Consider the following 23,928-nt stretch of genomic DNA (forward strand, 5'->3'; position numbering starts at 1 on the left):
AACAAAAAATGAGAAGTAGCTCCCCTCCATCCATTCTGCAGTCATATGCAGATTGAGTTCAAGGCGAGTTTTCTTCTTTAGAGTCTAGTTTTGACATATTGAAGGCACGAGATAGAAAATTGTGGGGTGTTGGTAGGGAATGGCAAGATTATGTCACAGAACATCGTAGTGTTATAGTATATTGTTACTGAGAGTTTATTGTTTTTCAGGTAACAATAGTCATTTAGTTTTTGTTTTTGTTTTTTTTTTTTGCGGTACGCGGGCCTCCCACTGCCACGGCCCCTCCCGTTGCGGAGCACAGGCTCCGGACGCGCAGGCCCAGCGGCCACGGCCCGCAGGCCCAGCGGCCACGGCCCATGGGCCCAGCCGCTCCGCGGCATGCGGGATCTTCCCGGACTGGGGCATGAACCCGCGTCCCCCGCATCGGCAGGCGGACTCCCAACCACTGCGCCACCAGGGAAGCCCAGTCATTTAGTTTTTTTCTTTATGATCTGTTGGTCCTTGTTCAAATATAGTTTAGGATCTGTCAAAAAATAAGCCAGTTTTTGGGAAATCAATGTCAGGTTCGATGTGACTGTTATTATCTTACTTCATTTAGTTAAATTGTCTTTAATTGAAAAAGTAACATTTTTCGAATTAAAAAAAGCTATTATACATTTTCTCCTCAGAGGAAACTTGATTGAATTGACCTCACTTCACTTGAATAGTGTACAGGTTGAACATTCTGCCTTTCTGTATTAAATGACGTATGGTGAGCTGTATGCTCTTTACATCCTCATAAAGTCCTTCACAGGAGGCCTTGAAGGACATGACTAAGTCACTGTCATCCTGGAGGACTTTCTTGCTGGAGGTATTTCTGCTACTGTTAATTGGAATAGGATGCATCCGGTGCTATATGAAATTCACGTAAAATCTGTATCAATACATTTCATGGATAAACGTTTGGAAAAATAATAATGCTGTCTGATGATGAGATTCTAGTTTCTCAGCTGTTCAGAATAACCATTAAGTTATCAAAGAAGTTTGGGATTATCAAAGAAACCCTCACTCCTCACGTTTATCAAGAGGAGTTAAAAATGCATGATAAAATCTTTACGATTTTAATTTTATTAACTAGAAGAAAAGAGCATCCCGTGGCTGATGAGATTGGGGGGATTAGAAAGGAAGGGTGGGAAATGGAAGAAAAAGAAATGAGTGCGTGGCAGTCAAGTGGTGAATCCAAGGAGAAGGGAGCTGTGTTGCTGACGTGATGAGAGGGCTGCACGCTTCTCTCCCTCCTGAGAATCGCTGTGTTGTAGCCATAATCAATAACTGGGGTCATGTGTCCGAGTCACCAGTGAAAATGAGTTACGTTCTCTAATCTCTGTTTACTAAGGCAGGGAAATACATACTAAACATATATATTTCCATTACAGTAATTGTACTAAAAGTACGCACAGCTGACCACTATCTTTGCACCACACTCCATACCTGGCTGTCCAGAGAACTGAATTGTTCCTGTGAGATTTTGAATCTTTTTACTGAGGAGAATATGTGAATTTTTTCACAGGTTGTGCATATTGTTTGCATATGTTCTTCAATCATAGCAGGACGCTTCAGACAGAATTCCTGGCTAACAGACTTCTGAGTACCGGTTTAATAGTTTGGGCTGGAAGGGTGGCAGTTACCTTTCACGCCTGTAAATGCATCAGGACTTGAACTGGTGGCCATACCTAACTTGAGTGCGGTGCAGCTCTCAGGGCCCCTATTGTTTGCCTCCCCAGGAGAAGTCCTGGTGTTCCTGGACAGCCACTGTGAGGTGAATGTGATGTGGCTGCAGCCCCTGCTGGCTGCCATCCAGGAGGACCGGCAAATGGTGGTGTGCCCGGTGATCGACATCATCAGTGCTGACACGCTGGCCTACAGCTCGTCCCCTGTGGTGCGGGGAGGATTCAACTGGGGGCTGCACTTCAAATGGGACCTCGTTCCCCTTTCTGAGCTCGGAGGAACAGACGGAGCTACTGCACCAATAAAGTAAGATTTCTCCTGTATGTGTGAAAAATTCCCGAAAGAGGAAACATACTCAAAGATAATTCCTTTTTCTTTGCAGGAAGCAAAAGTGTTGGCTTAACTTGTTTGTTAAAAATTTTTGAGTGCTTACCGAATTTTACGTACTCTGCCAAGTCCCAAGGAAAGATTTATGAATAAGAAGTTGTCCAGGCCCTCAAGAATTTATATCTTAGTGAGAAAAGCAGAAGAAGTCAACAATATCCTGGGATAATTGTTGCATAGGATAGCCTGGGAGGACCCCCTGTGCTGTGTTGTTTATATCACATACCATGGTTATTGCATTGGTCGTTAACACATCTTCAGTTCTTTGCTAGTGTGAGTGGTACTGTGAAGAACATTTAATACATAAGCCTTTTCTATAATTAGGATTTTAGGATGGATTCCCACTCGTACAATTACTGAGTCATCGTATGTGAATTATTTTCAATTTTCATCCATATTCTCTCATATTATAAATCTCTTATATGTTATTTCTCCTTATTTTTGTTTTCTTTTCAATTTCTCATGTAGATTTCAGAGACGTTTGTCTGTATTTGTACTTTTTAAAGTTCTTAGACCTACTCTTTCTTTTAAACTTTTTTTTTTAATACAGCTTTTAAAAAATATTTATTAATTTATTTGGCTGCATTGGGTCTTAGTTGCGGCACGTGGGGTCTTTTCGTTGCGGCTTGCGGGCTCCAGAGCATGTGGGCTCAGTAGTTGCAGCACGCAGGCTCTCTAGTTGTGGCACACAGGCTCCAGAGCGCGTGGGCTCAGTAGTTGAGGCATGCAGGCTCTCTAGTTGTGGCGCACCGGCTCTAGAGCATGCAGGCTCAGTAGTTGTGGTGTGCGGGCTTAGTTGTCCCATGGCATGTGGGATCTTAGTTCCCCAACCAGGGATCAAACCCACATCCCCTGCACTGGAAGGTGGATTCTTAACCACTGGACTACCAGGGAAGTCCCTTTTTTAGACTTTTTTACTGTAAAAATAGCATATGTAAAAAGTATATATGTATATATGCATGTGATTTAATAAATGACTATAGTGTGGACACTGTGAAAGTACCACCAGGTCAAGAAATAGCACCCACATGCCCCCTGTATACCCCTCCCTGGTCACAGCCCCTGCCCTTGTCCTTAGAGGTGTCATTACCTTGACCCACTCATCACTTCCCTGCTCTCCTGGAGAGTTGTACCCCCTATGTATGATTTCTAAATGATGTAATGTAGCCCAGTTCCCTGCTCTTGGACTTCATGTAAATGAAGCCATGGGACTCGTCACTGTCTTCTTTTAGTCAGTATTGCTTTAAAAGCCTCTGTGCTGCATTATATAGTTGGTTCCTTTTTATTGCTGTATAATATTCTGTTATACTGATGTATCATAACATTTATCCGGTTTACTGTGGGCAGGGCATTTGGGTTGTTTTCAGTCGTTTCTCCACCTTACAAGTGGTGCTGTTGTCAGCATTCTTATTCATGGCTTCTAGCTTACAGGAGTGAAACTGCCCAGTCATAGGCATGCCTGTCTTCACCTTTAGTTGATAACGTTTTCCCCACACCTCAGGCGACTAGAACGCCATTGGCTCCTCAGCTAGCCTTTGGGTACTTGCCAGCTCCCTTTCATCCGAACCAGACTTGGAGGGGAGGCTGATAGAGAGCTGGGCCAGCTCAGGTGGCTGAGCTGCTCTCCTGGCAGGGAGGGGTTGTCTTCTGTTCTCAGGCTTTGTGAGAGAACCTGTTGCAGTTCTTTGTGAAGTCCGTGAAAAAAGCACACCCAGCTCTCAGTTGTCTTCTAGTCTTCACATGCTTGTAACCCTTCTTCCTACCAGGGCTTTCAGTGCGGGTCTCTACCCTCTGCTCCCCAGCCTTGCAGGTGGGAGTTAGATGCTGGAGCACATCTCTCAGGAGAGCAGGGCTGCACCTGGGGACTGTCGCTCTGTGTTTCTGGGCTCCACGGCTTCACGTACTGTGACTGGAGGCAGACAGGAGCACTGACCCCATTTTCAGCTTCCCTTTGCCAGTGCAAGAAAGTTCCTTGGACTGTTGTGACACGTGTTCTCATTCGTAGTTATAGGGCAGTGGCCAGTTTTTGCCTGTTTCATCATCTTCATGGGTATTTGTTTTTCATTGTTTAATTTTTAATATTTTTAATCAAAAACATATATTCACAGTAATAAGTCAAACAGTATAGAACAACTTAGGATGAGAAGTGGCTGGCTCTAACCCTCCCTCCGCATTCTCAGTCCTCCCCAGAGGCAAATTCTTTTAACCACTTTTAGTTTTGTTCTTCCATTTCTTACTTCCTGAACTCTAAATTATATGCATTGTCCTCATTTCAACATAAAACCAACTATAGACCTCTCTGTTGGAAAAATGAAGATTTAGCTCATTTACATCACTCCCATGTTCCCTTTATTGTTGTAGGATGAGTTTTTAGTTACTGTATTGGTTACTTTTGATACTTAAAAAAAAAAAATCTGTTTCTTGTTCTGCTGACTTTTTTTTTTTTTTGGCTGCGTTGGGTCTTTGTTGCTGCACGTGGGCTCTCTCTAGCTGCAATGAGCGGGGGCCACTCCTCGCTGCGGTGCACGGGCTTCTCATTGTGGTGGCTTCTCTTGTTGCAGAGCACGGGCTCTAGGTGCATGGGCTTCAGTAGTTGTGGCACGCAGGCTCAGCAGTTGTGGCTTGCAGGCTCCAGAGTAGCAGGCTCAGTAGTTGTGGCACACGGGCGTAGTTGCTCCGCGTCATGTGGGATCTTCCCGGACCAGGGCTCGAACCCATGTCCTCTGCATTGGCAGGCGGATTCCCAACCACTGCGCCACCAGGGAAGCCCCGTTCTGTTGACTTTCGAGAGCATCATTTGACATTCTTCCTTGAACAGTGAGGCTATGAGCACCGCTTTCTCCTTTTTTCCACTTTTTCTCCCCTTTGGGCTGTAAGCTGTTTCACTTTTATATCAAGGTTGCTAACTTCTTGAGTTGGATATTTAGATTTTTTTTAAATTTCAGCCTTTTTTCTTTTCTAATACATGTAGTTAAGATGATAAATTTTCTTCTAATCATGGCTTTAGCTGCATCCCACAAACTGTGATATATCATTTTTTATTGTCATTTTTTTATAACATCTTTATTGGGGTATACTTGCTTTACAGTGGTGTGTTAGTTTCTGCTTTGTAACAAAGTGAATCAGTTATACATATACACACGTTCCCATATCTCTTCCCTCCTGCGACTCCCTCCCACCCTCCCTATCACACCCCTCCAATTGGTCACAAAGCACCGAGATGATATCCCTGTGCTATGTGGCTGCTTCCCACTAGCCATCTACCTTACGTTTGGTAGTGTATATATGTCCCTGCCTCTCTCTCGCTTTGTCACAGCTCACCCTTCCCCCTCCCCATATCCTCAAGTCCGTTCTCCGGTAGGTCTGCGTCTTTATTCCTGTCTTACCCCTAGGTTCTTCATGACATTTCTTTTTTCTTAAATTCCATATATATGTGTTAGCATACGGTATTTGTCTTTCTCTTTCTGACTTACTTCACTCTGTATGACAGACTCTAGGTCTATCCACCTCATTACAGATAGCTCAATTTCGTTTCTTTTTATGGCTGAGTAATATTCCATTGTATATATGTGCCACATCTTCTTTATCCATTCATCCAATGATGGGCACTTAGGTTGTTTCTATCTCCAGGCTATTGTAAATAGAGCTGCAATAAACATTTTGGTACATGACTCTTTTTGAATTATGGTTTTCTCAGGGTATATGCCCAGTAGTGGGATTGCTGGGTCATAGGGTAGTTCTATTTGTAGTTTTTTAAGGAACCTTCATACTGTTCTCCATAGTGGCTGTACCAATTCACAGTCCCACCAGCAGTGCAAGAGTGTTCCCTTTTCTTCACACCCTCTCCAGCATTTATTGTTTCTAGATTCTTTGATTATGGCCATTCTGACTGGTGTGAGATGATATCTCATTGTAGTTTTGATTTGCATTTCCCTAATGATTAATGATGTTGAGCATTCTTTCATGTGTTTGTTGGCAGTCTGTATATCTCTGGAGAAATGTCTATTTAGGTGTTCTGCCCATTTTTGGATTGGGTTGTTTTTTTGTTATTGAGCTGCATGAGCTGCTTATAAATTTTGGAGATTAATCCTTTGTCAGTTGCTTCATTTGCAAACATTTTCTCCCATTCTGAGGGTTGTCTTTTGGTCTTGTTTATGGTTTCCTTCGCTGTGCAAAAGCTTTGAAGTTTCATTAGGTCCCATTTGTTTATTTTTGTTTTTATTTCCATTTCTCTAGGAGGTGGGTCAAAAAGGATCTTGCTGTGATTTATGCCATAGAGTGTTCTGCCTATGTTTTCCTCTAAGAGTTTGATAGTTTCTGGCCTTACATTTAGGTCTTTAATCCATTTTGAGCTTATTTTTGTGTATGGTGTTAGGAAGTGATCTAATCCCATACTTTTACATGTAGCTGTCCAGTTTTCCCAGCACCACTTATTGAAGAGGCTGTCCTTTCTCCACTGTACATTCCTCCCACCTTTATCAAAGATAAGGTGACCATATGTGCGTGGGTTTATCTCTGGGCTTTCTATCCTGTTCCATTGATCTATCTTTCTGTTTTTGTGCCAGTACCATACTGTCTTGATTACTGTAGCTTTGTAGTATAGTCTGAAGTCAGGGAGCCTGATTCCTCCAGCTCCGTTTTTCGTTCTCAAGATTGCTTTGGCTATTCGGGGTCTTTTGTGTTTCCATACAAATTGTGAAATTTTTTGTTCTAGTTCTGTGAAAAATGCCAGTGGTAGTTTGATAGGGATTGCATTGAATCTGTAGATTGCTTTGGGTAGTAGAGTCATTTTCACAATGTTGATTCTTCCAATCCAAGAACATGGTATATCTCTCCATCTATTTGTATCACCTTTAATTTCTTTCATCAGTGTCTTATAATTTTCTGCATACAGGTCTTTTGTCGCCTTTGGTAGGTTTATTCCTAGATATTTTATTCTTTTTGTTGCAATGGTAAATGGGAGTGTTTTCTTGATTTCACTTTCAGATTTTTCATCATTAGTGTATAGGAATGCCAGAGATTTCTGTGCATTAATTTTGTATCCTGCAACTTTACCAAATTCATTGATTAGCTCTAGTAGTTTTCTGGAAGCATCTTTAGGATTCTCTATGTATAGTATCATGTCATCTGCAAACAGTGACAGCTTTACTTCTTCTTTTCCAATTTGGATTCCTTTTATTTCCTTTTCTTCTCTGATTGCTGTGGCTAAAACTTCCAAAACTATGTTGAATAAGAGTGGTGAGAGTGGGAACCTTGTCTTGTTCCTGATCTTAGTGGAAATGCTTTCAGTTTTTCACCATTGAGGATGATGTTGGCTGTGGCTTTGTCATATACGGCCTTTATTATGTTGAGGAAAGGTCCCTCTATGCCTACTTTCTGCAGGGTTTTTATCATAAATGGGTGTTGAATTTTGTCAAAAGCTTTCTCTGCATCTATTGAGATGATCATATGGTTTTTCTCCTTCAATTTGTTAATATGGTTTATCACATTGATTGATTTGCATATATTGAAGACTCCTTGCATTCCTGGAATAAACCCCACTTGATCATGGTGTATGATCCTTTTAATGTGCTGTTGGATTCTGTTTGCCAGTATTTTGTTGAGGATTTTTGCATCTATGTTCATCAGTGATACTGGCCTGTAGTTTTCTTTCTTTGTGACATCCTTGTCTGGTTTTGGTATCAAGGTGATGGTGGCCTCCTAGAATGAATTTGGGAGTGTTCCTCCCTCTGCTATATTTTGGAAGAGTTTGAGAAGGATAGGTGTTAGCTCTTCTCTAAATGTTTGATAGAATTCACCTGTGAAGCCATCTGGTCCTGGGCTTTTGTTTATTGGAAGATTTTTAATCACAGTTTCAATTTCAGTGCTTGTGATTGGTCTGTTCATATTTTCTATTTCTTCCTGATTCAGTCTTGGCAGGTTGTGCATTTCTAAGAATTTGTCCATTTCTTCCAGGTTGTCCATTTTATTGGTATAGAGTTGCTTGTAATAACCTCTCATGATCCTTTGTATTTCTGCAGTGTCAGTTGTTACTTCTCCTTTTTCATTTCTCATTCTATTGATTTGAGTCTTCTCCCTTTTTTTCTTGATGAGTCTGGCTAATGGTTTATCTATTTTGTTTATCTTCTTAAAGAACCAGCTTTTAGTTTTATTGATCTTTGCTATTGTTTCCTTCATTTCTTTTTCATTTATTTCTGATCTGATTTTTTTTTATTTCTTTCCTTCTGCTAACTTTGGGGTTTTTTTGTTCTTCTTTCTCTAATTGCTTTAGGTGTAAGGTTAGGTTGTTTATTCGAGATGTTTCCTGTTTCTTAAGGTGGGCTTGTATTGCTATAAACTTCCCTCTTAGAGCTGCTTTTGCTGCATCCCATAGGTTTTGGGTCATCGTGTCTCCATTATCATTTGTTTCTAGGTATTTTTTAATTTCCTCTTTGATTTCTTCAGTGATCACTTCATTATTAAGCAGTGTACTGTTTAGCCTCCATGTGTTTGTATTGTTTACAGATCTTTTCCTGTAACTGATATCTAGTCTCATGGCGTTGTGGTCGGAAAAGATACTTGATACAATTTCAGTTTTCTTAAATTTACCAAGGCTTGATTTGTGACCCAAGATACGATCTATCCTGGAGAATGTTCCATGAGCACTTGAGAAAAATGTGTATCCTGTTGTTTTTGGATGGAATGTCCTATACATATCACATTGTTTCCTTATTTATTTTCATTTTGGATGATCTGTCCATTGGTGAAAGTGGGGTGTTAAAGTCCCCTACTATGAATGTGTTACTGTCGATTTCCCCTTTTATGGCTGTTAGTATTTGCCTTATGTATTGAGGTGCTCCTATGTTGGGTGCATAAATATTTACAATTGTTATATCTTCTTGGATCGATCCCTTGATCATTATGTAGTGTCCTTCTTTGTCTCTTCTAATAGTCTTTATTTTAAAGTCTATTTTGTCTGATATGAGAATTGCTACTCCAGCTTTCTTTTGGCTTCCATTTGCATGGAATATCTTTTTCCATCCCCTTACATTCAGTCTGTATGTGTCTCTAGGTCTGAAGTGGGTATCTTGTAGACAGCATATATATGGGTCTTGTTTTTGTATCCATTCAGCCAGTCTGTGTCTTTTGGTGGGAGCATTTAGTCCATTTACATTTAAGGTAATTATTGATATGTATGTTCCTATTCCCATTTTCTAAATTGTTTTGTGTTCATTATTGTAGGTCTTTTTCTTCTCTTGTGTTTCTTGCCTAGAGAAGATCCTTGAGCATTTGTTGTAAAGCTGGTTTGGTGGTGCTGAACTCTCTCAGCTTTTGCTTGTCTGTAAAGGTTTTAATTTCTCCATCAAATCTGAATGAGATCCTTGCTGGGTAGAGTAATCTTGGTTGCAGGTTTTTCTCCTTCATCACTTTCAGTATGTCCTGCCACTCCCTTCTGGCTTGCAGGGTTTCTGCTGAGAGATCAGCTGTTAACCTTATGGGGATTCCCTTGTGTGTTATTTGTTGTTTTTCCCTTGCTGCTTTTAATATGCTTTCTTTGTATTTAATTTTTGACAGTTTGATTAATATGTGTCTTGGCGTATTTCTCCTTGGATTTATCCTGTATGGGACTCTCTGTGCTTCCTGCACTTAATTAACTATTTCCTTTCCCATATTAGGGAAGTTTTCAACTATAATCTCTTCAAATATTTTCTCAGTCCCTTTATTTTTGTCTTCTTCCTCTGGAACCCCTATAATTCGAATGTTGGTGCGTTTAATGTTGTCCCAGAGGTCCCTGAGACTGTCCTCAGTTCTTTTCATTCTTTTTTCTTTATTCTGCTCTGCAGTAGTTATATCCACTACTTTATCTTCCAGGTCACTTACCCGTTCTTCTGCCTCAGTTATTCTGCTATTGATCCCATCTAGGGTATTTTTCATTTCATTTCATTTATTGTGTTGTTTATCATTGTTTGTTTCATCTTTAGTTCTTGTAGGTCCTTGTTAAATGTTTCTTGCATTTTGTCTATTCTATTTCCAAGATTTTGGATCATCTTTACTGTCATTATTCTGAATTCTTTTTCAGGTAGACTGCCTATTTCCTCTTCATTTGTTAGGTCTGGTGCATTTTTATCTTGCTCCTTCATCTGCTGTGTGTTTTTCTGTCTTCTCATTTTGCTTATCTTACTGTGTTTGGGGTCTCCTTTTTGCAGGCTGCAGGTTCGTAGTTCCCGTTGTTTTTGATGTCTGTCCCCAGTGGCTAAGGTTGGTTCAGTGGGTTGTGTAGGCTTTTTGGTGGAGGGGACTAGTGCCTGTGTTCTGGTGGATGAGGCTGGATCTTGTCTGTCTGGTGGGCAGGTCCACGTCTGGTGGTGTGTTTTGGGGTGTCTGTGGAGTTATGATTTTAGGCAGCCTCTCTGCTAATGGGTGGGGTTGCGTTCCTGTTTTGCTAGTTGTTTGGCATAAGGTGTCCAGCACTGTAGCTTGCTGGTTGTTGAGTGAAGCTGGGTGCTGGTGTTGAGATGGAGATCTCTGGGAGATTTTTGCCGTTTGATATTATGTGGAGCTGGGAGATCTGTTGTTGACCAGTGTCCTGAAGTTGGCTCTCCCACCTCAGAGGCACAGCTCTGACGCCTGGCTGCAGCACCAAGAGCCTTTCATCCACACGGCTCAGAATAAAAGGGAGAAAAAGTAGAGAGAAAGAATTAGTAGAAGTAAGAAGAAAGAAAGGAAGAAAGGAAGGAAGGAAAGAAAGAAAGAAAGAGGGAAAGGAGGGAAGGAAGAAAGAAGAAAAGGAAAGAAGGAAAGAAAGGAGGGAGGGAGGAAGGGAAGGTGGGAGGAAGGAAGGAAGGAGGGAAGGAAGGAAAAAAGAAAGAAGATAAAGTAAAATAAAATAAACTATAATAAAGTTATTAAATTAAAAAATAATTATTAAAAAAAAACGGACAGATAGAACCTTAGGACAAATGGTGGAAGCAAAGCTATACAGACAAAATCTCACACAGAAGCATACACATACACACTCACACAAAGAGGAAAAGGGGAAAAGATCATAAATCTTGCTCTCAAAGCCCACCTCCTCAATTTGGGATAATTCATTGTCTAAAGGAGGGAGGGAAGGAAGGAAGAAAAGAGAAAGAAAGAAAAAGAAAGAAAGAGGATAAAGTAAAATAAAGTTAGTAAAATTATTAAGAAAAAATTAAAAAAGAAAACGAAAACGGATGGATAGAACCCTAGGACAAATGGTGGAAGCAAAACTATACAGACAAAATCTTACATAGAAGCATACACATACACACTCACAAAAAGAGGAAAAGGGGGAAAAAAATCACAAATCTTGCTCTCAAAGTCCATCTCCTCAATTTGGGATGATTCATTGTCTATTCGTGTATTCCACAGATGCAGGTACATAAAGTTGATTGTGGAGATTTAATCCGCTGCTTCTGAGGCTGCTGGGAGAGATTTCCCTTTCTCTTCTTTGTTCTCATAGCTCACAGGGGCTCAGCTTTGGATTTGGCCCCGCCTCTGCGTGTAGGTCGCTGGAGGGCGTCTGTTTTTTGCTCAGACAGGACGGGGTTAAAGGAGCCGCTGATTCGGGGGCTCTGGCTCATTCAGGCCGGTGGGAGGGAGGGGCGCGGAGTGCGGGGCGAGCCTGCGGCGGCAGAGGCCGGCGTGACGTTCGTTGCACCAGCCTGAGGCCCGCCGTGCGTTCTCCCGGGGGAGTTGTCCCTGGATCCCGGGACCCTGGCAGTGGTGGGCTGCACAGGCTCCCCAGAAGAGGGGTGTGGAGAGTGACCTGTGCTCGCACACAGGCCCCTTGGTGGCGGCAGCAGCAGCCTTAGCGTCTCCCGCCCGTCTCTGGGGTCTGTGGTTTTAGCCGCGGCTCGCGCCCATCTCTGGGGTCCAGCTTTTAGCCACGGCTCGTGCCCGTCTCTGGAGTTCCTTTAAGTAGCACTCTTACTCCCCTCTCCTCGCGCACCAGGAAACAAAGAGGGAAGAAAAAGTCTCTTGCCTCTTCGGCAGCTCCAGACCTTTTCCTGGACGCACTTCCGGCCAGTCTTGGCGCACTAACCCCCTGCAGGCTGTGTTCACGCCGCCAACCCCAGTCCTCTCCTTGCGCTCCGACCGAAGCCCGAGCCTCAGCTCCCAGCCCCGCCCGCCCCGGCGGGTGAGCAGACAAGCCTCTCGGGCTGGTGAGTGCTGGTCTGCACCGATCCTCTGTGCGGGAATCTCTCCGCTTTGCCCCCCGCACCCCTGTGGCTGCGCTCTCCTTCGCGGCCCCGAAGCTTCCCCTCCACCACCCACAGTCTGGGCCCGCGAAGGGGCTTCCTAGTGTGTGGCAACCTTTCCTCCTTCACAGCTCCCTCCCACTGGTGCAGGTCCCGTCCCTATTCTTTTGTCTCTGTTTTTTCTTTCTTTTGCCCTACCCAGGTACGTGGGGAGTTTCTTGCCTTTTGGGAGGTCTGAGGTCCTCTGCCAGCGTTCAGTAGGTGTTCTGTAGGAGTTGCTCCACGTGTAGATGTATTTCTGGTGTATTGTATAGCACAGAGGACTCTGCTCAGTACTCTGTAATAACCTCCAAACTCAGAACTCCACACTGCAGAGGCCCTCCTTTCAACGTGCTGCCTCTCCGCTTCTCCGCAGGTCACAAGCAGAGGCCTATTGTCATTTATTTCAAAATATTTTCATTGTTATGTCTTCTCTGACCTGTAGGTTATTTAGCAGTGCATTTATTATTTTACAGGCATACGGAAACTTTATAGTCATTATTTAATCCTAGCTTACACTGTGGTCAGAATTTGTATTTTCTGCAGTTGTTAAGGATGAGATGCTGTATTTGTTGGGTCGTTTATTGTGTTGTTCAAATATTCTGTATTTTTATTAATTTTTAATTCACATGTTCTATCGGTTATTGAAAATGGTATATTAATTTCCCACTACAATTGTGTGTCTGTTTCTCCTTGTAGTTCTTTATATATTTTCTTCATATATTTTGAGGCTCTGTTAATAGATGCATGACAGTTTAGAATTATTAAGTCTTCTGGTGATGAAACCATTTATCATTATGAATTGTATTTCATTCTGTACTTCTAGAATAGTGTCCCTTTTGCTGTCAGTCTTCCTGTGGTCACATAATACATGTCCCTGTAAGCAGCATGTAGTTGCTTTTGTTTTGTTTTGAAGCCTGTGTGGAAAACTTTGTCTTTTAATTAGGGCTTAGTTGATTACTGACATGTTTGTGTCTGTGGTTACAGTGGTACTGTTTGCTTTCTGTCTGTTCTGTGTTCTGTTTTCTCTGCTCTTACGTGCTTTTGGCCTGAATTCCAATTATTCTGTTCCCAGCTGCCACCCATTATTAGACATTATAGTTTCTTACCTACTGTTCTGTTAGTGGTTACCTTAGAAAGTACAGCCTTCATACTTGACATATCAAAGTGTAATATAGATTGGTATTTTCTCCAAACAATGCAAGGATATCAGAATGTTCATACTCCAGTTATCCCCCTTCAAGTTATATTGCTGAAATGTACACGTGTGTTTGGGGGTGGTGGTGTGGTGTGTGTTTTTGTACTTTTGGGCCATGCTGCACGGCTTGCAGGATCTTAGTTCCCTACCCAGGGATCCATCCCGGGCCCCCTGCAGTGGAAGCTCGGAGTCCTAACCATTGGACTGCCAGGGAAGTCCCACGTGTGTATTTTTTTTAACCCTACAAGACTTTTTTATGTAACCATTATTCATTTACGTTTACCCACATATTTCCCCTTTTATGTTACTTTTTATCCTTTCTGCATCTGCAAGCTTCCATCTAGGATTTATTTTCATTTTGACTAAAGAACACATTTTAGTATTTCTTTTGGTTGGACCTTCAGGTGATTATTCATCTCTTTCTGAAAATGTCTTTGTTTCACGCTTTGTGGGTGTGTGTGTGTGTGTGTGTGCGTGTGCGTGCGTGCGTGCAGAAGGATTCACATTTATTGGTTCAACTACAGTACCTAACATTTGCTAAACATGTATTTCACACTAATTGGTCACATTTCCACAGGTTGTCAGTTCACAGAAAAGGGCCCATCCCTTGCCAGATGGCAGGGTAGGAGGTACAGAGGGCCTGGGTAGCAGAGCCCGCCAGCTATCACTTGGTCATGCAGGATTGATGGAGCCAGGTTGGCGGGCAGCTCTTGGCCGGCCCTTTGGGGATAGGGGCTCAGAGATATCCTGTTTACTCAACTCCTACACAGGACTGTGGGTAGAGGTGGGCCTCAGGTAGGTAGCCCAGGGGTAGGCTCATGGATGAACGTGCCACCAGAGCTCCTGAAGGTGGGGTCATGGGAGGCGGTGTTCTCTGTGCCTTGGATCATAGGAAGGAAATGGAGGCCTCTTCAAGGGGTTGTGGCCCCTGGCTGGACAGGTGGGAAGGACTCCCCAGACATGATACAGACATTACAGCGCAGACACAAGCCCCCTACAGCAGGCCTGGGATGGCAACGCAGACAAAAACACCAACACCCCAGGGCAGGTGGGGTTTCTTTCCCAACAGAAATGTGGAGACAGAGCAGAAGCAACAGTATTCTTTTCCCACAAGATTCCTCAGAGAGGAATAGGCCAGGACGTCACTCAAGAGGTTTTTTTTTTTTTTTTCCCTTTTCATGGAAATTTGAGTCAGCAACATTATCACCTATTGTAAGATATTTCAGAGAAAGAAAACAGTGGTCACCAAAGGGCAAAAATGACCCCTGGCTGGCAGGGCTGGCTCCAGGATTTGGAAGGCCAGCCTCCACCAGTAAGACAGCTTTTTTCTTGGGCTTGAAGCAAGCTCTGGCCTGATTCACAGGCTGCCACTGATTCCTGAGCAGGCTGTGGCTCAGGGGGGACTGGATTAGGCAGAGGGACCAGGCACCTTGTGAGCTGGTAGAGCTGGGGTCACTGTGGCTCATGTTGCAGGACAGCCAGAAGTCTTCACGTCTCAAGGGAGCCCAGCTGTGGCCAAAGAGGAAGCCCCAGCGTGTTCTCTGGGGCCCCTGCCTCTGAGGTAACAGTCCAGGTCTGGCTCCCAAGACCAGAAAAGAAGCCGTTGCTTGTGGTAGCCAGGAGAGGGGTTTCTGGGGACCCTGTAATTAAATACACATCCCTGAGTTGTGGCCCTAGAAACCCTTGCCTCAAGGCTAATCGGTTTCCAGCACCTGGTGGAATGATTGCCGTTTCTCATCCTGAGACACAGGTAAACATCATTTCACAGACACTGGACATAGATGCTTCAAGCTGAGGGAAAAGGGAGGAACGATCAACTGCAAAGGCAGAGAGGGGAGGGCAGGGGGACTCTCATGGGTCAAGTTGGGGAAAGAGTGGTGGGTTTGTTTACTTTTTTGTTTGTTTCACCATTATTCTGAAGACTAATTTTACTTGATATTCAGTTCTTGACTGGCAGGTATATTCTTTCAGGACTTTGAAGGTATCATTCAAGAACCTTCTGGCTTGCACTGTTTCTGGTGAGAAGCCAACAACTAATTTTTTTTCTTTTGAAGGTAATCTCTCATTGGCTGCTGACTTATTTTTCTGTCTTTGTCAGAAATGTCTTTCAGATGCATAAATTTGGTTTATTTATTGATAGCGTCTAATTATCTGCCAAATTCTCAGTCTTGTCTTTTATGCTTGAACATATTGAACAGTTAAAGTCTCTGCCTGATAACTCTGTTATTTGAAACCCCTGCACATCTGTTTCTGTTGTAGATTGTTTCTCTTATTTTTTTCTTTCATGTGATTTATCTTCCTGATTGCCTGGTTATTTGTTAGTTTGCTTGTTTATTTTTAATGCTGGACATTGTATATGAAAAATTATGGAGGTACATTCATCCTGGGGTGGTGTTTTCTCCTGCAGAGACTGGCTTCTCTTCTGGGAGGCCGCTCAGAACACTAGACGCCACGCCCCCGGTGCGGTTCGGCCAGTGAGGTCATTGGAAGCCGCCTCAGGCTCTGGGGAGCCCGTCCACGTCAGTTCTCAGGAACACAGGGGTTCTCGACTGTGGCAGGACTGACCTTTAGGGCCAGAGAGCTCTCCGTTGCGGGTGCTGCCCTGTGCGTTGCAGGGTGTTCAGCATATCTGGCCTCTACCCTTCAGATGCCAGTGGCACCCTTCCCCCACGGCTGTGACAGCTAAAAATGTCTCGGGGAACCACTGGTCTAACACATGTTTGAGTCCAATTCAAAGTGAGACGTTTGTCTGTTCTCTCCTTGGCAGGCCGTGGAGCCCAGTTTTTAATCCCAGTGGCTCTATGAGACTGTCCAAGGAATTAAATAATTCAGGTGGATTTCTGTCAACAGTAGTTATAATCAGTTTTTAAAAGTACTTGTGATACTTAGAAAAGTAGCCTTCATTTGCCAGGGACTGCGATCTAGAAAATTAAGTTATGGGGCCCAGCTCATTCCCTCATAAATCAGATAAAAATGTTTCATAATAGTTAATCTAGTTTCTATTAGTAATGTTCTAAAGCTGCACTGAGTTTTTTAAAACAAGAACGGTAGATAATTGACTATAGAATTGATACAATAATTGTTTTCCTTTTCTAGGTCACCTACAATGGCTGGAGGATTGTTTGCCATGAACAGAAACTATTTCAGTGAACTTGGACAGTATGACAGTGGCATGGATATCTGGGGAGGAGAAAATTTAGAAATATCATTTCGGGTAAATTTTTTTTTGCATGCTTGATTATTAGCTGTGTGCAAGGATATAATTTTCATTCATGATCCCATATTTTCTGTAAATTGTCTTTGACTGTCTTTATTAACAAATTGTCCTTAATGAATACTACTTTACCACAATCTATAATGTGGATAATACCCATTCAAAATATCAAAAGCCTATAAGAAGCCTTGCATTTATTTTGTAAGTATTTAAAAGTGATAGTTGTAATGAATAGTTGGGTATGTATTAAGAAGTCTTCATGTGCATTTAATCTAGAGTTTTGTTCTTTCTTTGTCCATTTGTTAATCTTATTTGATAACCCTAGATATATATAGTTGGGGTCATCAGATTTTCCTGACTGCGTGAGACCATCCTGGTTCATACCTGATCTCCTGGAGAGATTATTAATAGCTCCTCATTTCACTTTCAGGAGTAGCCCAGCTGATAAGATAAATGATATCAACACCTGCGTATAGGTTACTGAACCCTTTATATATACCGTTCCCTCCAGCTGCTAAGGTTGGGCAGATAACAGCTGTGGGTGGGGTCTGTGGCTCAGCTGTGGTGGTAAGACGGTCTTTGGAAAAGGCAGAAAGAGGGCAAGGGAAGAATTCAGATTTCTCTCTCTCAGCAGAGGGCCCCACTCCCCGCCTCCCATCTCCCGGTCTGCCTAACAGATTCCCCCCCGTTCAGATACCCTAATACCTTGTGCATATGCCATTTCGTATTTTTGCAAATGTACTTTCCTACTTAATCTTTAGAATTTGAAAGTTGCAAGGTATAATAGATAGTATTAGGTCAGTCTTTGTAGATAAGGTAATTGAGTCTCATAAAAATTGAAATAACTATATAAAGTAGCTCAGTCAAGGGCAAAATTTAGACCAGAACTAAGATCTGAATCTTAATCTAGAGTTATTCTGTATATTTTATAAAAAAAATTTTTTTTCCTAAAAAATGGTGTTTGTATGTTTGTATGTGTTTCATGAGAAAGTACCTGTAGAACTGAGATTAGAGGATTGATGAGTAAGCATTCTTTGTCCCTAAGTCCTGAAGGTCAACTTCCTTGATGTGTTAAAACAACACGTATGGTAAGTACAATTTTAGACACAGGGTAGTAAAAGAATATTGCATTTAGAGTTTTGTTTCTTTTTAATCGTAAAGACAGATAATTTTTTACACACTTTGACTTTATTCTATTTGAATAGTTATATCTAATAAGATAAAACCTATTGCAAGGTTTCACAAACACCTGTTTCATGAAAATTCGTGCATCGATTTCACAGCACTGTGAGGAACCATTAACACATATTCTGCTTCTGACCAGATTTGGATGTGTGGAGGTAAGCTCTTCATCATCCCTTGCTCTAGAGTTGGACACATTTTCCGGAAAAGGAGACCATATGGTTCTCCAGAGGGCCAGGACACCATGACACACAACTCCTTGCGGCTGGCACATGTCTGGTTGGATGAATATAAGGTGAGATTAAATCTCTCACCGAGAAGGATGGATGATAAGGCTAGTAACTCCGTTGGCTTTGGCTGCTTTTCTCTCTTCTCTTCACCCAGTCTTTCACTCATTTTTGTTGTGACTCCTTTTTAAATTTCCCAAGCATCTAGTCTGTGAGAGGTAATATAGCAGCCAGCACCAGAAGAAACTGTGCTTCTCTTCAGTTTCTTTGTCCTCCTGTCCCCTCCTGTGACTCGCACAGAGCCTGGCCCCTCTTCTGCTCACTGGGCTTTGCTCTGACCCAGTCCCCCTGCTTCCCCTGTCAAGACCCTGCACACATTGTATTCCTTCCCACCTCCTCTTCTGCCATATGCAACTCTCAGTATTTTCTTTGTAATGGCTTTTTTGAGGTGTGATTCATTTAAACAAAAAAATCTATTATTTTTCATTTTTCTTTTTTAAATTCAGGAGCAGTATTTTTCCTTAAGACCTGATCTGAGAACCAGAAGCTATGGAAATATCAGTGAGCGTGTTGAATTGAGGAAGAAGTTGAATTGTAAATCATTTAAATGGTATTTGGATAATATTTACCCAGAGATGCAGATATCTGGGCCCAATGCCAAACCCCAGCAACCCATTTTTATCAATAGAGGGCCAAAACGCCCCAAAGTCCTCCACCGTGGAAGGGTAAGAAAGTGATCCTAGCAAAATGTTTCATTAAATGTTGTGTGATATAATAAATGACATTGTAGACTTAAAATATTTAAGGATAGCCCCTGGCTTGCCTTCCATTATATTCTTTTTAGGAGAATTTCCTCTACTCAGGTGTAAGACCTTAGAAATTTTGATATCTTTGCTGTTTATATTAAGATCCTTTACCTGCCAGTGTTAAAGAGAACATGGCTTCTCTAAGTTATGTGCTGGCTTCCAAGAGGATAGCTATAAATGTGAATATACAAATAAAGGCAATGTGAGTGAGCGTAAAATTCACTTGTTAGAGACCAGTCCAAAAAGGAAAACAAAGGAGAAATGGGGCAGCTGTATACTGCTGGCCTCAGCTCTGGAACTGAGTGCAGACAGGAAGTGAAAAATGGTGGTCAGGGTCTAAGTGGCGGTACCAAGTCAGGTTTTACATCCGACGTCCTGAGCAGTCATCTGAGCTTAGCAGAAACCCATTGATCAACCGCAGTTCTTTAGATATTCCCTTTTGGTTCTTATAAAATTTCTTCAGTTTTATAATATCACTTCAATTTTAGATGTCTAGCCATAAAATCATACCTTTTTCTTGAATCATTTCTTAGAATTTGCTTCCTGAAAGTGTAGATATTGTAATTGTTGCCCGAATTTCCCTTTTGTTATAAAGAAGGCATCCCTCTCCTGGTTCTTTCACAATGCCAGCAATTCTTAAGTGGCTAGAATTAAGCCTAGAGCCTTCTCCTGTCTTCTTGTTCTATCTTACAAAAGTCATCAAGGTGTTTCTTATTAGGTGTTTTCTCTTTAAGTAAAAATAGGTACCAGTGTATGTCCATATAGTTGAAATCCCTTACCATTATTATTTTTGCCTTGCATATCTAATCACATTTAATATTTAAACTAATCATTTTACTTAGACTAGATACTCTTTGCTTTTATGTATCTCACCTTTGGCACTCCTGTGGCAGTTTTAATCTGTCTCCAGTTAGGTATGTGTATTTAATTATGTACTGTCCGTTTGTGCCTTTTGTTCTTATTTCCTGAGTTTCATTTTAAGGTTCTTTAGTGGAGAGATGGTATTTAATTTCCTTCCTCCCCTATAGTAGATTAGTAAACTTGTATCTTTAGGTAGAATTTCTACTTGACACTGCCTGCATATATTGTTAAAATTGCCTATAACCTTGAAGTCTCTATTGTGATACTCCTATGTGCTAAAGCTAGAATTCAGTAATAAAAAATGCTTATCTTTTTATGACCTTTAGAATCCATACCTCTGGAATAATATTTTCATATTTCCTCTAAAACCTCCTTTTCTAGCATTCTAAGGCATCTTCTGACATTGGTCTTTCTATACCTACCAGCTTGTCAAGAGCAATCTCTTCTTTTACAGCTCTATCACCTCCAGACCCACAAGTGTCTGGCGGCCCAGGGCCGCCCAAGTCAGAAAGGAGGCCTAGTAGTGCTTAAGGCATGTGACTACAGTGACCCAAATCAGGTGAGTCAGGCCTCTGGGCTCTCAGCCAGTCCATGGACAGTGTCCTTCAGTGAAGGAAAGGGAAGCTGCTGGCAGTCAGCCTTGAGGAGGGAGGGGCAGACATCAAGATTTTAATCTGACTTTTTAAAAATTATATTGTTTTGGGGTTTTTTGTTTGCTTTTTAAAATTTATTTTAATGAGGCATAGTTGATTTACAATGTTGTGTTAATTTCTACTGTACAGCAAAGTGATTCAGTTATACATATATATATTCTTTTCCATTATGGTTTATCACAGGGTATTGAATATAGTTCCCTGTGCTATACAGTAGGACCTTGTTGTTTATCCATTCTCTGTATAATAGTTTGCATCTGCTAATCCCAAACTCCCAATCCATCCCTCTCCCAACTCCCCTCCCCCTTGGCAACTGCAAGTCTGTTCTTTGTGTCTGTTTTGTAGGTAAGTTCATTTGTATCATTTTTTTTAGATACCACAGATAAGTGATACCATATGATACTTGTCTTTCTCTGTCTGACTTCACTTAGTATGATAATCTGTAGGTGCATCCATGTTGCTGCAAACGGCATTATTTCATTCTTTTTTGTGGCTGAGTAGTATCCCATTATGTATATGCACCACATCTTTATCCATTCATCTGTTGATGGACATTTAGGTTGTTTCCATGTCTTGGCTATTGTGAATAGTGCTGCTATGAACACTGGGGTGCAACGTATCTTTTCAAATTATGGTTTTCTCCGGATATATGCCCAGGAGTGGGATTGCTGGATCATGTGGCAGCTCTATTTTAGTTTTTTGAGGAACCTCCGTACTGTTTTCCATAGTGGTTGCACCAGTTTACATTCCCACCAGCAATGTAGGAGGGTTCCCCTTTTCTCCACACCCTCTCCAGCATTAGTTATTTGTAGACTTTTTAATGATGGCAGTTCTGACCAGTGTGAGGTGGTACCTCATTGTAGTTTTGATGTGCATTTCTCTTATAAGTAGCAACGTTGAGCATCTTTTCATGTGCCTGTTGGCCATCTGTATATCTTCTTTGGAGAAATGTCTATTTAGGTCTTGTGCCCATTTTTCGATTGGATTGTTTCTTTTTTTTGTTGTTGAGTTGTATAAGCTGTTTGTATATTTTGGAAATTAAGCCCTTGTCAGTCACATCATTTGCAAATATTTTCTCCCAGTCTGTAGGCTGTCTTTTCGTTGCTTACAGTTTCCTTTTCTATACAGAAAGCTTGTAAGTTTGATTAGGTCCCATTTGTTTATTTTTGCTTTTTTTTTTTTTTTTAACCTTGGGAGACTGACCTAAGAAAACATTGGTACAATTAATGTCAGAGAATGTTTTGCCTTTGCCTATGTTTTCTTTTAGGAGTTTTATGGTGTCCTGTCTTGTATTTAAGTCTTGTGTATGGTGTGAAGGTGTGTTCTAACTTCACTGATTTACATGCGGCTGTCCAGCTTTCCCAGCACCACTTGCTGAAGTTAAGTTGTTTACGCTGGGAATGATTTTAGAGATTTTAGAGATCATCTATCTAATACTGTTGTGGTCTCCTTTGTACATTTTCCCTACCTCTGGTCATTGTTTGTCATAGTAATATTTTGTTTGTTTAGAGCATTATTTGTACTTTGCAGTTACAGAGAATGAATTTGAGTTATATAGAATTAATTGAAAGCTATATGAATTTGTTAGAAATGGCAAAGGACATGCATCTTCTTTCTGGCCCAGAACATTAAATCTGCATTGGATGAATCAGAATATCTTTTGTAAAGTTTTCTGTGAAATTGAGTTTTCCTAACTGATTTTTAGTAGTTCATCAGAGGAAACAGCACAATTTCAGTTCATGTCATTCACATAATTTATTCTTATGTGTCCTTTCAGCAATATTAAGTGAACCTAAAAATAAGCAGAAAACTTACTGCAAACTGCTTTGTATCTGATAAAATAGCATAACCTAACATTGGTCTAATCTCCTAGTTGTAGTGCCTCAAGACTGTAATGCTCAAAACATGTCGTAAGTAAGCAAGCTTCATTTACTTACGTTTCCATTTGAGTGGTGGATGGGGTCATTCAAGAATGAAAAGAACACTTGGGCCCTTTTTGGATAGAGTGTGTCCTTTGAAATTTCATAGATCACATCTTATTTCTAGGAGAGTTCATGCACACTATCTAAGGTGTTAACATACTGGAAAACATGGTTTAAAGAGGGTTTTGTGCCACGTCTGGGTGCGAGGTGTCAGTGTTGTAGACACGAAGTGTTAAATTGTAGTGAGGGTTTGGTGGTTTAGGTTGTAGTAGGATGAGATTGGTGAAATTTGTTCCAGAAACTGCAAGAGGTTTGAGGAGATGGAGTTACACTCTCCCGTCCGTACTATGTTGTGACTGCACAGAATTGCACTTACACCCTAGCCACATGTGGCTGCTGAATTGGTAATTTTATTTCATTTTAGTTAGATTTCATTTCCTCAGTCACACGTGACACACTCCCAGCGCTCCGGAGCCGCGTGTGGAGATTATAAAGCATCAGCATCTGTGTTTACTGGGGCTGTCATGGCGCCGATGGGGAGCCTTCTCTTCGTACCAAGAGGCAGCACACATACGTTTTGGGCCTGTAGGTAGAAGCAGTAATGAATAAAATAATTCAGAGGATAGGAGAGAATGTTTTCCTTTTCAATTTAGTGATGGTGCATGTTGGAGAATAAATTTATTCATTGCACTTGGCCATTTCAGCCAGTTTCAGGCCTTTGTTCTTGAAAATAATCTGAGACACCATAAAGACAACTATCCTCAAAGATCATTTGCACGTCTAAGGAGAATCCTGCTTTGGGGCCATCAATGAAATTGTAATCTCAGTGCAAATGTTACTATGAGCCGGGAATGGAGTATACTGTTCCACAGGATGATGGGATATGACAGCTTATGCACATCATCACTGCCCAACAGATGAGGGAAATATGAAAATCATAGCCTCATGTGTTTTCTTTGTACAGAAGGCAAACCAGCCGCCTCACTGGGCTCCTTCAGTTCTACACAGTGTGAGAATTAAAAGCATCGTGTAATTGCGAAATCCTGGATTTGGGGAAGAGCTACAATCTTGTGCTCAAATACAGTCAATTAAGTTAATTCAACCACTGCTCACATTTCTTCCTGGAATTGCACCTCACTTCCTCCTGTGTTAATTCACTCCATTTTCAGATAACTAAGCTGGTCTGTTCCTGCTGTAAGAGACCATACAAAATAAATCCCTTCTTCCACAAATGTGTGAAGTGTCGTGCCGTCTGCATTTCAGAATCTGAAGCAAAACTTGAGGTTTTGATCTTTCATTTTCTTCCTTAGATTTGGATTTATAATGAAGAGCACGAACTGGTTTTAAACAACCTCCTTTGCCTGGATATGTCGGAGACTCGCTCATCAGACCCCCCACGACTCATGAAGTGCCACGGGTCAGGAGGATCCCAGCAGTGGACTTTTGGGGTGAGGAGACAGACAAGGCTGAGGGAGGGAGCACGGCAGAGGGACTCATATCCTGTTTACCTTGTAGAAGGTTGTTCTGAGTTTG

General features: G+C 41.7%; 1 protein-coding gene across 5 annotated transcripts in view; it reads left to right on the plus strand.

Annotated features, from left to right (window-relative positions):
* GALNT11 (polypeptide N-acetylgalactosaminyltransferase 11) overlaps positions 1-23,928 on the plus strand; it is a 54,665-nt gene that overhangs the window by 29,890 nt on the left and 847 nt on the right. For all 5 annotated transcript variants that reach the window (XM_029233683.1, XM_029233678.1, XM_029233682.1 and 2 more), the window contains 6 exons: positions 1,764-2,013; positions 16,627-16,744; positions 18,069-18,221; positions 18,660-18,878; positions 20,275-20,379; positions 23,706-23,843. In XM_029233683.1, coding sequence (XP_029089516.1) covers positions 1,764-2,013; positions 16,627-16,744; positions 18,069-18,221; positions 18,660-18,878; positions 20,275-20,379; positions 23,706-23,843 — 983 coding nt within the window. The remainder of the gene's footprint in view (positions 1-1,763; positions 2,014-16,626; positions 16,745-18,068; positions 18,222-18,659; positions 18,879-20,274; positions 20,380-23,705; positions 23,844-23,928) is intronic.

Source organism: Monodon monoceros, unplaced genomic scaffold (assembly GCF_005190385.1).
Source record: "Monodon monoceros isolate NGI ecotype Baffin Bay Population unplaced genomic scaffold, NGI_Narwhal_1 Super_Scaffold_2, whole genome shotgun sequence".
Taxonomy (NCBI): Eukaryota; Metazoa; Chordata; class Mammalia; order Artiodactyla; family Monodontidae; genus Monodon; species Monodon monoceros.